The sequence below is a fragment of the Sorex fumeus genome, unplaced genomic scaffold (genome assembly GCF_029834395.1).
Source record: "Sorex fumeus unplaced genomic scaffold, SorFum_2.1 ptg000087l, whole genome shotgun sequence".
NCBI lineage: Eukaryota > Metazoa > Chordata > Mammalia > Eulipotyphla > Soricidae > Sorex > Sorex fumeus.
In genome coordinates this window covers 6022388-6038365 of record NW_026606144.1, presented here as the reverse complement: position 1 = coordinate 6038365, position 15978 = coordinate 6022388, and the positions used below count along the sequence as shown (strand labels likewise).

Below are 15978 nucleotides of genomic sequence, written 5' to 3'. Positions count from 1 at the left end.
GGCCACAAGGCTTTGCTCCTGCCATGGCTGAGGCAGGTCTTTCCTGTCTGCCCCGTCGGGGGCCCAGGCGGTCGGCCCTGTCTGTGGTGTCCAGCAGCCCCCTTGCTCTGGGCCAGTGCTGTGATTCCTTCCTGCAGCCTCTGGGCAGCCACCACCCTTGGCCGCCCCGTCTCTGCCGCTCCCATCTGCCTGTCTGTCCCTTAGTCCGGCTGTCTGTCTACGAGCATGGGCCGGTTCCCCGTTCCCGGGGCAGCCTGGGAGGGTGCCGGCTGCCTGGAGGCCCAGAGAGCCCTGTTGGCCCGAGGACAATGAGTCTGTCCCCCACCCCGTGCCCCAGGTGCCCCCCGCCCTGTAGTTCTGGGGTTACTGCACCCGCCGTCCCTGTGTCTCTGCTGGGGTGCTGAGCTTGCCTGCTACCCCCCCCCCCCCAGCCCAGGGACCCACACAGGGGTAAATTATGAGTGGGGCTCCCCCCAAGGACAGCTGGGTCCAGGCGGACCCCCAGTGCCGCCCCCCGAGAGCCTGAGCCCCCCCAGCTGCTGCCAGACTCCCCCCGACTCCCCCCACTGGGACCTTGACCCCTTCCCCATCCTTTCTCCACTCAGTCTAGAAGTCTGGGAATTTCGAGGGACACCCGTCTCCCATCTCCCCCTACCACGGGGCCAGTGGGGGGTAGAGACCCCCATCAGGTGCGGGCGAGTGTTTGTGGGCCCCCAACAGCACTGCTGAGCTGCTTCCAACGTGCAGTGTGATGAGAGTTCAAGAGGGTGTGTGTGTGTGTGTGTGTGTGTGTGTGCATGCACGCATGTGTGTATGCGGGTGTGTGAGAGGGTGTGTGAGCATGTGCAGTGAGGGGTGTGTGTGTATGTGTGTGTGAGAGAGGGTGTGTGAGCATGTGTGCATGCATGTGTGTGTGTGTGAGAGAGAGAGAGAGAGAGAAGGGGGTGTGTGTATGTGTGTATCAGTCCTGGTTCTCTAGGACAAGAGTGGGGCACAGGGCGTTTCGGCAGCCTTCAGCTGGACCCGTGTTGGGGTGAGAGGTGCCACAGAGCCCAGATCCATGCCCAAGCCCCCACCCCGTGGGTGTCGCCCCTGCCCCCGGCAGCCTGGCCTAGCACTTGGCCGCGTCCTGGGCTCTGTCAGAGCGTTGCTCAGGCCCCCTCATGCAGGGGCCGGGTAGGAGCCCCACAGCGCCCTGCAGCTGCCGAAGGTTCTCTCCCTTTCCCTTTCCCTTTCTCTTTCCCTTTCTCTTTTAGTTTCAGGGTCACATCCAGTGATGCTCGGGGTACTGGGGAACTGTTGGGGTGCGGGGGTTTAACCCGGGGTGGGGGCAAGGCCTGCACCCTCCCTACTGTGCTGGGCTGGAGGCTCCGGCCTGGGGGCCCCTGCGAGCGTCAGCATCTCCCCGGGGTCTGGCTCTGCAGCTGCAGAACTCAGCCGCCAGCCCCGCCTCTGTGCCCGGACCCAGCCTGAGGATCTCCTGCTGCCCCCAGGGCCCAGCCGTCCCTTGTCCTGGCCTTTCCCTCTGCCCACACGGTCAGGGCGGGCCTCTGTGCTTCGGGCCCATTCTTTGTGTGCTCTGGGGACGCGTGAGTGACAGCATGTGAGCATGCATGTCAGGGCGTGTCTGAGGGTGTGCAGTCACTGCCTGGGGTGCATTTTCCTCATGTGTGCCCATGTCTGCATGCATGTGTGTGTGCATGTGTGCACATGTGCTTGTGTGTGGTCTATGTATGTATGTGTGTGTATATGGGTATTATGCATATTAGTGGGTAGAGGTGTGTACATGTATGGGTATATGTGTATGGGTGTGTGTCTATAGGTGGGTGTGGGTATGAGTGTGTATGGATGTGTGTGGGTTTGTATGGGTGTGTGTATGGGGTGTATATGGGTTGTATGGGTGTGTGTATATAGGTGTGTATGGGTGTGTATATGGATGTATGTGTATGGGCGTATGTGTATGGGATGTGTATATGGGTGTGTATCATATGTTATGTGTGTGTATATGTGTGTGTTGGGAGGGGTGGGTGTGGGAATGTGTGTATGGGTGTGTGTGTGTATGGGTGTGTATAATGTAGATGGGTGTATGTGTGTAATGGTGTGTGTTTTTTGGGTGTGTGTATAATGGTGTGTGTGTATAGGCGTGTGTGTGTGTATGTGTGTGTGTTTGTGTCTGGGTGTGTGTATGGGTGTGTATGTATGGGTGTGTGTGTGTAATGGTGTTTGTGTATGGGTGTGTGTAATGGTGTGGGTGGATGTGTGTGTATGGCTGTGTGTTCGCATCTGGGTGTTGTGGGGTATATGACTGTGCGTGTCTGGATGTGTGTATGGGTGTGTGTGTATGGGTGTGTGTATGGGTGTGTGTGTAATGGTGTGTGTATGGGGTGTGTGTAATGGTGTGGGTTTATGTGTGTGTGTGGGTGTGTGTTTGTGTATGGGTGTATGTGTGTGTGTTTGTGCTGGCCGTCCTTGCCGTGTCCCCCTGTGCGGTGCGGGGACTTGGGGACGGCTGGTGTGGCTGAGCGTGGCCCGGGAGAGGCTGCGGTTCCCTCCCGGCCGCAGTGGCCCTGCCTGAGTCGAGGTGAGGCTATTTTTAGCCTGAGCTGGGCTATTTCCAGCGTCTGCTCGGCGCGCACGCACTGCGCAGTGGATGGTCCATGGCCCTGATTGCGCGTGCCGGAGCCCCAGGGCTCTGTGTGGACAGCCACGCCTTCCACCGGCACTTTGGGCCCTAGCATGGAGGATGGGCCACTCCCAGGGCCCCAGCAGCCGTGCCCACTGCGGGGCCAGCACACTCCTGCCCTGCTGTCCCAGCACGTGAGGAGTGAGTGTGGCCGGCCGGGCCTGATCTCGCCACATCCTTCCATTCATGTCCTCGTGCCTGTCCTCAGGAGGGGTCTGGGGCACACTGCCCCCCGGGCATGGCCATTGGCAGGAGGCAGGCCTAGCGTTGGGCAGAGAATAGCTGCTGGGCGGGGAGGGTGGGGCGGGCAGACCCTCCGGCCCCTTTCCCTTCCGTCTGCTTTCACTAGTGCCCTCTGGGCCCATGGCTGCCGTGGGTACCAGCCAGCTCACATGGGGTCTCTCCGGCTTCTGCAGGGGCTGGGGAGGGTGCGAGGAGGCTGCTGGGGATCCCGCGAGGAGGGGCACGGCCCCAGGTTGTGCTGGGAGACAGGTGTGGATTTGAAGACCCCGGGGCCCCCGGGAGGGCTACCGGATGTGGTGGAGCTGGGTGTTGTTCCACCCGGCATGGAGTCTGCTTAGCACCGGCCTACACGGAACCAGCTCCTGGCACAGAGTGGATTTGGGGGCATTCTAGCCCCGTGCTGGTCGCAGGAGGTGCCCATCTTTCCCGGCAGGGGTGATGCCCGCCAGTGCTCACCCACACCCTCAGCTCGCCCACCTCCTCTCCGAAGGAGGAGGCGTTGGTTTCCATGTCTCTAAGGAAAGAGCCCAAGTTGACTTGGAATTGCTTATTCTCTGGGCCTGGGGGCCGAGTGGAGTTTAGGTCTGTGCTGTTCAGAGAAAAAGGGGGTGAATTTCCCACGGGAACACTTGTGGGCTTGGGTGGGGAGGAAGGCACGGAAACCAGACCCCTCACGGCAGAGGCACGCCTGAGCCTCCAGCCAGCAGGAAGAGGTTTGGGGGTGACCACAGTGTTGGGGTTAAACTATGAAGCCGGGCGAAGGAACACGGTGGCCAGTTGGGTTTCTCCCCCTGCAGAGAACAGAGATGCCTTTGTTGAATCAAAGGCCCTGGAGAAGTGCCTGGCGGTTGGATGGTTGTCTGGGAGGAGGCGGGACCTGTGGGGAAGGCAGCATCTTGGCTCATCTTTGTTGGTCTTTGCCCCACCCAGAATTGTTTGATTTTATTTACCTGATTCTTTGGGGGTTTGGGCATACAAGGAGGTGCTCGGGGCTCACTCCTGGTGGGGTCTTTGTTGCCCATAAAGCTTTATCGACACCACCATGCGCACATGTATTTCCCACGGCTGTGACATCATGGCAGGGCCGAGTCATGCGCCAGAGGTGGTGAGGGGCAATCTGTGCCCCTGCCCAGAAATAAATAAAAAAAACTTGTGGGTTTGGCTATAGAAAAACGCAAATAGGGGCTGGAGCAAGAGCACAGCGGGAAGGGCGTTTGCCATGCACGCAGCCAACCCGGGTTCGATTCCCAGCATCCCATATGGTCCCCTGAGCACCGCCAGGGGTAATTCCTGAGTGCAGAGCCAGGAGTAACCCCTGTGCATTGCTGGGTGTGACCCCCCAAAGAAAAGCAAAAAAAAAAAAACGCAAATAAAGCACAGCCTCCACCTTATGAAAGAGAGAGACAGAGAGACAGACGTCAGTAAAAAAATGAATCCGATAACAGGTAAAGAATAAATATGACAAATACAGCAAAGAGGAAGTGGCAGACTTGAGACCAAACACCAAGAAGTGTAAGAAAGGGTAAACAAGCTCAATTCCCTGTTCAAGTCAGAGCCCGGGTGAGTTTCAGGGCAGCCCCCACGCAAGCCCCCACTTGCTCCACCAAATATTTCCTCGGCATGAGCAGAGAGGCGCGACCCCCGGCCCTGTCGCTGATGAGTTCCACCGGACAGGATTGCGGATTGTGCAAAGGGTGCAGGGCAGAGCCTCCCTCGGGTGCTGGACCGCCCCAGGGTGCCCCCACCTGCCACCACCCCCTCACACTTCACCCCGACGCAGGGGCACTCTGGAAGCCCCAGGGCTCTCCAGGGACACAGGCACAGAGCACAGACAGTCCAGCTGTACGGAGACTCCAGAGTGAGCCCAGTGGCCCCCAGAGACCGTGGGGCTGGTAGCCCATGCGGGGCTAACGGCCCACTCTGCATGAGGCCGCCTGTTCCGGCCCCCCAGCACCCCCGGGAGGGACCCCTAAGCACAGACCCGGGAGCAGTGCTGGGAGCGGCCCCCAAAGACCAAAACCAAATAAATAAAACCCGCGGATGGCATCCAAACCGCGTCCCGGCTGGCTTCTGGCTGACCCATCAGTTAGCTACAGGGAGTTTCTCGTCACTTCTGGTCACCGCGTGTGGGCTCATGAGATCCCTACGGCCTTTCCACTGTGGGGGGGTCTTCAGGAACAGCCAACTCAGGGTGGGAAAGGGATCTTGAAGCAGAATGAAGAAAATAAAACAACGGTAGGAGCATCTAAGATGAGTGGCAGGGAGAAAAACGGACAGAAGTCACTGAGCTCGGCCGTTGCTCCGGGAGCAAGGAAAACGCACGGAGGGACCGCCGAAAAGAAGTACCAGAAGCAGCCCTCGGCCTCGGGAGATGCTGCCTCGAGAGAGCGAAGGGAGGAAACGACACGTCTGAGAGTTAGAGAGTCGAACGCAGGCGTGAGAGAGAGTGTGATGGTGGGAAGGCTCGATAAGGAAAAGGATGTTGTATGAAGTTCTGTGTGTCAAAGGGAAGCGTCGGTGACTCTAGCTGCAGAGCTGGGCGCCCACCAGCACCCCATCTCCCCACTGCCCACTCACCCCACCCAGAATTGTTTAATTTTATCTACCTGATTATTTGGGGGTTTGGGCATACAAGGAGGTGCTCAGGGCTCACTCCTGGTGGGGTCCGGGGGACCCTATGGGGTGCCAGGGATGGACCGTGATTGTCAATGTGTAAGACAAGCTCTCTACCCTCTGTCCTGTTGCTCTGGCCTGCTTCTTTTTGAAATTATAATTTAAATCTGTTTTTGCCACACCCAGCAGTGATCTGGGTCACCCTGCAGGGCTGGGGCTTCTTGCTGGGTGGGATCTCACCTCAGGGCACCCCCGAAGCTTCTTTCTAGCCTGAAGACTTTATTTTTTTTGCTTTTTGGGTCACACGTGGCGATGCTCAGGGGTCACTCCTGGCTCTGCAGTCAGGAATTACTGCTCGGGGGACCCAATGGGATGCCGGGGACTGAACCTGGGTCGGCCCTGTGCAAGGCAAACGCCCTCCCCGCTGTGCTATCATCGCTCCGGCCCCTGGACCGAGGACTAAAAGGGAAAGTTTCCCCTCCTGTTGCCTCATGGGTACCCGGGGTCACACCTGCTCTGGGCTCTGTGCTCACACAGCTTTCAGGTGGGGCCCGTGAGGTGGGTGTTTCTCACCTCTGAGCCACCCTGGATCCCCCCTCCCCCAACCCCCAGTGTCTCCCTCACCTTCTCTAGAAAACCGAGCTAAAAACTAAGGTTTTCTCAGTGAAATGACCGACATCAATTCAGTAAGTCGCTCCCTGTTTTTAGTTTTTTTCCGAAGTCAGCCAGCTTGGCATCACTGTGGCTCTCAGCCCGAGCACAGACAAGCAGGGCCCCGAGGATTAGACCGGGGTCTGGGCTCCGGCTGTGAATGGGCTCTCCTGAGCCCCACCAGGACTGAGGCCTGAGCACCTCCCTCCGAAAAACAAATAGGAGCCCTTAAAGTCTCCAATGGAGACATTACTGGGCCCGCTCGAGCAAATCGATGAACAATGGGAGGACAGTGACAGTGACAGTGACAGCCTGTGACTTAGAGAATTTGTTTTGTCTCACTGCCGCTGCCTACAGAGCCTCCCACCTGAGTCCCCGGGAACCTTGGGTCTCCTTACTGGGGACGAGGAGAGGAGTGGGCTGGCGTGGGTGGGGACGAGTTGGCCCAGGCGAGGCGGGCAGTGTCCAGGCCGCTAGAGAGGGGGAGTTGTGTCCAGAGGGGGAGGCACCTTCACAGACAGGATGGGGCTGACATGGCCCCCGATCCCGTGGCTGGTGCTCCAGAAATGAGCCTCAGAGCGGGGGGGGGCGGGGAGGGGGTGTGCAGGGGAGCGGGAGGGGCCAGCAGGGGGGCTGGGGCCCAGGGGCGACTGCGGGCCGGGTGGGATCCCGCCACCTGTCACGGGGAGCTGGGGACTCTCCCCTGCGGGGGCCGCGTGTAAACCCTCCAAAAACCACCAGCGCCTCGGTCCCGAGTCTCCAAGGATTCTACAAATAGCGCGCGCGGAAAATGAGCAGCTCCGAGTAAAAATAACCTTCAGAGGAGCAGGCCGGGAGCCGAGCGCAGCACGCTGCCATCTGCAGCCGCCTGAGCCCTGGTGACAGGAGTCTTGGCATGGGGTGGGGGTCCTCGGGCATGGGATGGGGGGCTCGGGCATGAGGTGGGTGCCTCGGGCATGGGCTTGGGGGGCTCGGGCAAGGGATTGGGGCACTCGAGCATGGGTGGGGGGCCTCAGGCATGGGCTTGGGGGGCTCAGGCATGGGCTTGGGGGGCTTGGGCATGGGGTGAGGGGACTTGGGCTTGGGATTGGGGAGGCCTCTGGCATGGAGTGGTGGGGCCTCGGGCATGGGCTTGGGGGGCCTCTGGCATGGAGTGGCGGGGTCTCGGGCATGGGGGGCCTCGGGCAGGGGATGGGGGGCCTTGGGGTGGGGTGCTTTCACTTAGGGAGTTGATGTCGGGTGCTGAGACATTCTTATTCCCTGGAGGGGAGGGGGCAGGTGCATCGCGAGCCTTCGGCAGCGTGTTTAAGGCTGCGGGTGGGCGGGGTGGGGGGCCGGGAGGGATCAGCTTATGTCTCTGTACCTGGCGCCCCTCCCCCCATGTCTGCTGTGGCGGGGGTCGCACGCACGCACTCGGGGCGCCCTTAGACGGGGCTCGCAAGTCCCTGAGTGTTGCCTTAGACGGGGCTCACAAGCCCCTGAGTGTCGGAGCCGCCGGGGTCACCCAGAGCTGAACTCACGGCCTCGTGCTTGCCTGGCCGGCCCTGAGCCCCCGCCCGCCTCTCCCCGCGCAGCCACTAGGAAAGTCTCCCCAGAAAGTAAAAAGCCGCCCAGGACAGTGAAGCCGGTGGCCAGTATGCAGGGCAGGGAGCAGGAGTGAGGTTGATGTGGTGTCCAGAGGCCGGCGGGGGACACACGGCCGTGCCCGGGCGCTGGGCCATGCTTTATAGCCCCTTCGGGCGAGGGGTGGCCAGCGGCTCTGTGGAGACCCAGTAGCTGCTAGCTGTGGGCCTGACTGCCCGCGGGCGAGGGGGACCCCCCTACCTGAGCCAGATGGAGCCCCCCGAGCTCTCCGGGGGCCAAGGAGTGGGGGCTCTGGGCTGGGCGCCCACCCGGTCTCAGGCTCAGTGGTCAGCAGCCCCCCACCTGCCTTTCTCTCCGGCCTGGGCGCCTCCCCAGCACCCCACAGCCCTTTCCTCTCCCTGGGAGCAGCAGGTGGGTGCTCCCGCTGGGAGGACAATGGGGAGGGTCCCGAGCAACAGCTGGAGGGCACTGCAGGGCAGGGGAGAGGAAGCACAGCCACGAGCCCCCCACTCAGCAGCTCTGGGCCCGCTTCTCTCTCCCCTCATAGGGTTACATTGTCGTTTCAGGGTCCTGTTCTGGGACCTCCCATGGGAGGTTGGAGGTCTGAGGGGACCCTGGGGGACCAGGATCGTGGGGACAGACTGTGTGTCTCAACACCGGGCTGGACCTGTGCGTGAAGAACCAGGGCAGCATTGGGGTCACCGTGGGGCCGGGGGGGCACGGTGGGGTCTGAGGCATGGTGGGGTTGGGGACTCCGTGGGGTCAGGGGCATGGTGGGGTCGGGGGGCACAGCCCCATCCTAACTGCTACCCAGGAGCTGAGCTTGGCCGTTGAGTCCTAGGGTCCAGCCATGTGGGGGTCACTTTGAATACTCTTGCTGGAACTTTCTCCCAGGCCCCGTGGCGTGTGGAGCCTCCGGTCCCTTGGGACGTTAGACCCTCAGGGGCAGGCACTGCGGGGCGGGGCGGGTGCCCTTGGCCATCTTAGTGACAAGGTCGTTGGCATAGTTGTTTGCTCGGTTTCACTTATTAGGTTTCGGGGCCTCCCCAGCGTGCCCAGGGCTTCCTCCTGGCTCTGCGCTCAGGGACTATTCCTGGTGGGGCTCGGGGAACCCTTTGGGGTCCTGGGGATCAAACCAGGTCACCCCTACTGGCCATCCCGTGTGTGTCAAGAGCAGCTTCCCGAGACCCGAGTCACTCACTTTGGGGGGAAGCGTTTGGAGTCCTTTGGGCTGTGCCGGGCTCCAGGGAATCCTGGGACTTGGGGGACCCTCGAGGAGAGGCCCCACCCCGCCCCGAGTTCCCCCCGAACCCCGTGTGAGGTCTCTCTCCCCTGCACATGCCCACTGTGCCTCATCACCCCCTAAGGTGACTCCGCCTCCTGCCTGAGCAGGGGCACCGTGTCAGCCCCCCAGCCCCCTGCACGCCCCGTCTCTCATGTCCTGTGTCCGATGTCTACTGTCCGTCCACCTGTCCTCTCCCCATAACCAGTGGCTGCTCAGCATCCCTGCCAGCTGCCTCCTTCACGTCCTGGGGAAGCTCCGGCTCATGCGGGGTCCCCCTGCCCTGCCAGCCCCTGCATGGGGGACCCCAGCCCCGGCTCCCGATCAGTGTCCACCCCACTCCTCCGTGAGACTCCTCAGCCCGCCTGGAAGCGGAGGCCTCTGGGGGATGTGGGTCTCCAGGTTGCAGGCTGGGCGCTGGTGGGGGTGGGGCCAGACTGGGTCCCCCAGGCCCCCTGAGCTCCGGGACCCACCTCCTCTGCAGGAAGTGACCCCGGTTGTCCTCCCGCGCAGGGGTCCTCGGTGAATCCCGTCATGGCCGTGTAGGCAGCCGCATTCGACACCCCAGCGACTGTCTCCCACCGCGGGAAGGCCGCGTCCAAGATGATCATAAAGGAATACCGAATCCCGCTGCCGATGACCGTGGAGGAGTACCGCATTGCCCAGCTCTACATGATCCAGGTGGGCCCGGCCAGGAGGCACCGTGCAGCCCTGCACCTGCCTGGACCCCACGACCAGCTGTTCCCGTGAGGGGAGGAGGGCAGAAGGCTGAGAGGCCAGGAGCACAAAGCCCGGAGTCCAGCCGGACCCTGAGCCGCCCCCACCAGCTCCAGTGTCTGGGGGCTCGTGGCCAGACCCGACCCCTGTCCTCTGTCCCTGGGGCCCTCCTTGCCTCCCGCCCTTCCTGGTGCCCCGCTCCTAACCTGGCCTCATTGGGTGCCCATCCCCTGTGGCCGCTCCCTGCAGCCCCCCACACCCAGAAGGCCCTTGAGTCAGCCCTGCCTTCAGGGACAGAATGCCCTGCGCCAGGCCTCAGGGGCGCCTCTCGGTTCCCTCTCCAGCCACCTGGCCCCTAATTATCCCCGGGCTGCATCCCGAGTCCCGCTGGGCACCGTCAGCAGCTCAGAGCAGAGCGGCCCCTCCCCCCTGCTCTAGGAGAGCCTGTTCTGAGCTCCTCCAGGCACCCACCCTGCCCTCTCGGGAGGTCATCAGTCCCGCACAAGGACCCTCGCCACACCCCAGCCCCCCCACACCCCCACTTGTCCCTACACCCCCCTCTCACCCCATTCCCCCATATGGTCCCCTGAGCAACCCCAGGTGTGGCCCTGTGCCCCCAGATACCCCCAAACCTCCCCTGCAAAGGCTAAAACATGGGGCCAGCAGGCCGTGTCAGCAGTATGCCAGGCGCCTGCAGGGGGTGCCAGGGAGGCTGTCTGACTTCAGGCACTTGCGGGGCTGTGAGCAAGGCCGCGAGTCCGGACCCCCAGCCTGTAGCGTGCCAGATCACAGGTGGTCTCCCTCCCTCCCCAGTGCTTGGGATGTGCCCGGTGCCTGGGGCAGGTCTGCTGAGGGTCCCGGTGAGGGGAGAGTAACGGAGGCAGGAGGAGCAGAGACCCAGGAAAGAGGCCAAGGGGCCTGAGGATCCCCCAGACCCAGGGGCTTCTGGGAGTGCTGCCCGCTCTGACTGCCCCTGCCTTGTGCCCGCCCACCGTTCCTGGCAGGCTGGCAGCCGCAGCTCTGGCCACCCCAAGGTGCCCGGGCCCCTGCCGACTCCCCTCCTCTCAGTCTCTCTCGACCCACCTTCTGGGCCACGTGGGGCTAGGGAGGAGGGTTGTGAGTGAGGCCGGGGTTGCTGGGGCTGGGGTGCAGGCCCCTCACCCCTCAGTGCCTCGTCTTCCTGCGTCGTCTGGATCTGCCCGTCTGCTCTCCCTGGAGAAGCCTCAGTGCCAGCAGATCTCTTGTTGTATTTGGGGGTGCACCGCGGCAGTGCTCAGGGGCATTTGGCAGCAGCCTAGGGCCCCTGCTGCTGGGGGTCCCTCTGCAGCATCAGGGTCGAGCCCTTCATTCCATCTGCACCTGTGCAGACCCTGTTTCCCAGCAGGTGGGGGTAGGAGCTGCCGGGGACCGTAGCAGGGGGCACGCATCCACCCACTGTCCTTTCACGGGCGGCTCCGGGGGCTCGCGGCTGTTTCAGAGCTTGAGGAAACGTCTGTTGGAGTTTTCCGGGCAGCTCGGGATGGAGGAGTTCTCTGTTGAACTTGAGTCACCCGGTGGATTCATTCTCCATGGCAACGTGCTCATGTACTGACTGTCCCTCCTTTCTCCAGAGTGTCCTCTGGGTCACAGCTGTCTCATTATCAGTTGGGGGGGGATGCGTTTCCCTGTTTGGTGAGCGCCATCATCTGGAGCTGGTCCTCCTCCCGCTGGTTATTCTGTCCAGCCTGCCGCCTCCAGCTCCAAGCAGGTTGCTACAAGTGGCAGGATTTCGTCTTTCCCACGGCTGCGTAGTATTCCGTTGCACACATAGACCAGGACACTGCCCATCCATCTGGCGTTGGCCATTGGCAGTTTCCACATCCTGGCTACTGTATTCAGCACCTCAGTGAACACACGTGCTATCAAAAGTTTGTTTTAACTTTTCCTCTCCTTTGGTTGATTTATCTTTTTGATCTACCATTCATTTGTCCCTTTGGTTTTTGTGTGTTGCCATCTGCAGTGGCGGGAATTGGGCCCAGACCTCACCTGCTAGGCGAGCGCATCTGCTAGCAGCCCAACACGCTGGCCTTGTGTCTAAGGAACCATCAGGGGCCAGAGGAAGCGCATCAGGTTCAGTGCAGCCTCTGCATGCAGGAGACCTAAATTCTGTCCCCAGCACCACCTGGTCCCCTACCACCACCAGGGCCAACACACCACACCCCAAGGACCAGAGTAACCACCCCCCACTGCCAGGAAGTTGCTTTTTTTTTTTTTTTTTTTGCTTTTTGGGTCACACCTGGCTCTGCACTCAGGAGTTACTCCTGGTGGTGCTCAGGGGACCATATGGGATTCTGGGAATCAAACCCGGGTCGGTCACGTGCAAGGCAAATCCCTACCCACTATGCTATCGCTCCAGTCCCAGAAGTTGCTTTTGATGTTGTGGGCTGACTTCTATCTCACCCCAAACTTCAAAAAGAACCCCCCCAAAATCAGTCACAACAACATCTAGGGTCAAGCGATGTGCCCCCGAGTCTCCGTCTGGATTCTTAGATGTCAGCCTTTGAGCCTCGTTCCCGTAGGAGGCGGTGAACCCGCATCTCTCTCGTGCAGGGAGAGCTTGTCTGAGCGTTTGTAGAGAAGATTCTCGCCCTCTATAAATGGTCATTGGCTCCCGGGGGTCACAGGCCCTCGCCCACCCCCCAGGGCCTTTCACCAGCCTGTTTCGACTACTGTCATTTGGCCAAAAGTGTTGTGAGTGCTCCGGGCTGTTGTGTTGGCTTTCTGTCTCTGAGCAGGGGCTGCGGGTTCCCAAAAGTGCTCAGGGGCCTGGGGGAGCAGAAGGACCACACAACTCATAAGGCCTGTGGATCTCAGGCCAGTCCTCGAACACTCTCCTGGGCCTCTACTTTGCTTTCCAGATTGTTCTCGTTCTCAGGTCCCTGAAAATGCAGACAAATTTTAGGCTGTATTTTTCCCTTTCCACCAAAACACTTCTAGGATTGGAGTAGGGATTGCTCAGGACCGTGGGTCTGTATAGCACAAAACTCCAGCATGGGAACACACGAACGGAGCTGTCGGTCCATCATTTGTTCTCTCCCCTCCCCCACACCAAGGATTGAACCAGATGTGCAAGGCAAGTGCTCTACCGTAAGCATCACCCTGGCCCATTAATGTTTAGCGTTTCTTGCAATATCTTAGAGTTTTGTAGTTTCTAAGTACAAGTCTTTTACCCCCTTGCTTAAATTTTCTTTGAAGTCAGTTTTATTTAGGAAATGAGAAGGGCTGGAGAGATAATACAGAAAGAGGACACTTGCCTTGCACACAACTGATCCGGGTTCAACCCGTTGGTGTCCCATATGGTTCTCTGAGCACAGCCAGGAGTGATCCCTGAGCACAAAGCGAGGAGTCAGCCCTGAGCATGGCTGGAGGTGGCCCAGAGATAGAGAGACATAACATAGCAGCACCTTCCACACTGGGTGCCGTGATTCTGAGGAACGGCTGGGTCCACCCTAAGTCGTGGGTTCTTCGATGTCTTTGTCAGTGGAGAAGTTTCCTTGGTTTCCCTTCTTGCGTTGACGTTGAGGGCTGATTTTGGATCTTGCGACTCTTGGATGAGAAACTTCCTGCATAATTCTGCCACTCTGGGGAGGCCACAGCAGCTTTCCACAAGGCCAGCTTCTGGCACTGGCCACCCCGTGCGCCTGTTTCTCCTTCCTGGGGCCCGGCTTGAGCCTGCAGTGCTGAGTCAAACGGACTCTCTCAGTCTAGTGCTTGTGTTGAGCTGCTCTCAGGGCCGAGGGTGCTGGGGGCGGGGTGGGGGAACAGCTCCACGCTGACCCAGGCGCCAGGCTCTGGGGGCTGGATGGGGGAGTCGGCCTGGTGGGCTGACCTCTCCCAGCCCTGCACTCTGTGGGCATGCCCACCCCACGCGCATCACAGCGCTTTCGCCCTGCAGAAGAAGAGCCGGAACGAGACCTACGGCGAGGGCAGCGGTGTGGAGATCCTGGAGAACCGGCCATACACGGACGGCCCTGGCGGCTCCGGGCAGTACACGCACAAGGTCTACCACGTGGGCATGCACATCCCTGGCTGGTTCCGCGCCATCCTGCCCAAGGCCGCCCTGCGTGTGGTCGAGGAGTCCTGGAATGCCTACCCCTACACCCGAACCCGGTGAGCGTGTGGGGGAAGGGGTCTTCCCACACAGGAGGCCAGTCTGGCCAGTCCCTTGCAGCCCGGCTCCCCAAGAGATGGGGTGGGAGGCGGCGGAGGGGGTCCAGGCTGCACACACACACACACACACACATATACATACACACACATACACATACAGCATATGCTTACATACACACATACACACAACATACAATCACATACACACAAACACACACAAACACACACAAACACATAACATACAGCATATACTCACATACACACATACACACAACATACAGTCACATACACACAAACAACATACACAAACACACACATACAGCGTATATTCACATACACACATGTACACACAAACACATACACACATACACAAACACATACATACATACACAAATAGACATACACATACACACATACTCATGCATATACACACATATACATACATACGCACAAACACATATATACACACATACATACAAACACACAGATACACAAAAACACACATACATATACACAAACATACATATACACATACACAAACACACATATACACACATATACACAAATATACATACAAATACACATACACACATACACATACACACACACACACACACACACACACGGCCAGGCAGGGCACCTTCGAGGCAGCAGCTGAGTGGCACGTGTGCTCCCCTGCCGGCCCTGTCTCCTTGCAGGGACCCCTCTTGACCCCTCTCGCCTTGCTCTCCCGGGGGGGAGGGGCAGCGGGCCCCCAGAGCCCTCTGGCGCCTGACCCGACGGGCCGACCCTGCAGGTTCACTTGTCCCTTTGTGGAGAAATTCTCCATCGACATTGAGACCTTCTACAAAAGCGATGCCGGAGAAAATCCTGACGTGTTCAGCCTGTCTCCCGTGGAGAAGAGCCAGCTGACCATCGGTGAGGCCCTGCCCGGTGCCCCTGCCAGGCTGGTGCTGGCCACGGGGGCAGGGGGGAGGCAGCCGGGACCCCCCCATGCTGCAAGCCCCCTTATCCAGAGAAGGATCGCGGGGGGTGTGTGAGGCGTGCAGGGGCTGTGGGTGAGAACACCAGCCCCGCCTGTGTCCCCTACGCCCTCACGTGTGCAGGTAGACCCCCAGGCCCGGGGCGCCCCCACCCTGCTTCTCCGGCTCACAGTTCTCTGGCTGGCACTGCCGAAGCGGCTTCTCTGGGGAGCTGCCCAGCCCGGGCCCCGGGGGCTTCCTCACTGCCCCCCGTGATCTGCCCAGCGGCAAGTGGCCAGGCGCCCCCCTCCAGGGGTTCACAGTGAAGACTGGGAGGGGGGCTCGGGCAGCCCCTGAAGACAGGGTGGAGGTGGCAATCACTGTGCTTCCCACCACAGACTTGATCGACATCGTCAAGGACCCTGTGTCCCCTGGCGAGTACAAGATGGACGAGGACCCCAAACTGTTCCACTCGCTGAAGACGCAGCGGGGGCCGCTGCCCGACAACTGGATCGAGGAGTGCCAGCGGCGGCTGCTGCCCCTCATGTGCGCCTACAAGCTGTGCAAGGTGGAGTTCCGCTACTGGGGCATGCAGTCCAAGATCGAGAGGTTCATCCACGACACGGGTGAGCGCGGCCGCCCGCCCGCGGACGCCCATCCCGCGGGGCTTGCAGCCGGGATAGCCTGGCGTCCTGGCCCTTGTGCCAGCCTCGCCTAGGGCGGGGTGCCGGGGAAATGGCGGGTGCTGCCCAGCTGACCCTGGGTTCTCCCCCTCTGACCCCCAGCTTCCTGTGACCCCGACTGGGTGTAAGGGAAGGCAGAGACCCGATGCAGGTCTCAGCCCTGACCACTGACCCTCTTGGTCCTGGACCAGCATTTCTGCTCCAGCAGGCAGGCAGGGAGCGTCCATGGGAACAGCGGGCACCTTCGTGGGCAGGGAGACGTCATCCACTGGGGACCTGTAGCAGCAAAAGGAGTCAGAGTCCCCGGCGAGGCCAGTGGCCCCAGCTAGCGGAGGGACCCTGGACACGTTACAGGCAGCAACCAATGAGCCACAGAGATGCTGCAGACTAGGGAACCCCCGGAATGAGCTG

General features: G+C 60.6%; 1 protein-coding gene across 2 annotated transcripts in view; it reads left to right on the top strand.

Annotated features, from left to right (window-relative positions):
* Positions 1 to 15978, top strand: part of PITPNM2 (phosphatidylinositol transfer protein membrane associated 2) — a 56411-nt gene that overhangs the window by 27724 nt on the left and 12709 nt on the right. For both annotated transcript variants that reach the window (XM_056131370.1, XM_056131369.1), the window contains exons 2-5: positions 9570 to 9737; positions 13708 to 13922; positions 14719 to 14840; positions 15283 to 15510. In XM_056131370.1, coding sequence (XP_055987345.1) covers positions 9660 to 9737; positions 13708 to 13922; positions 14719 to 14840; positions 15283 to 15510 — 643 coding nt within the window. In that variant the 5' untranslated portion in view covers positions 9570 to 9659. The remainder of the gene's footprint in view (positions 1 to 9569; positions 9738 to 13707; positions 13923 to 14718; positions 14841 to 15282; positions 15511 to 15978) is intronic.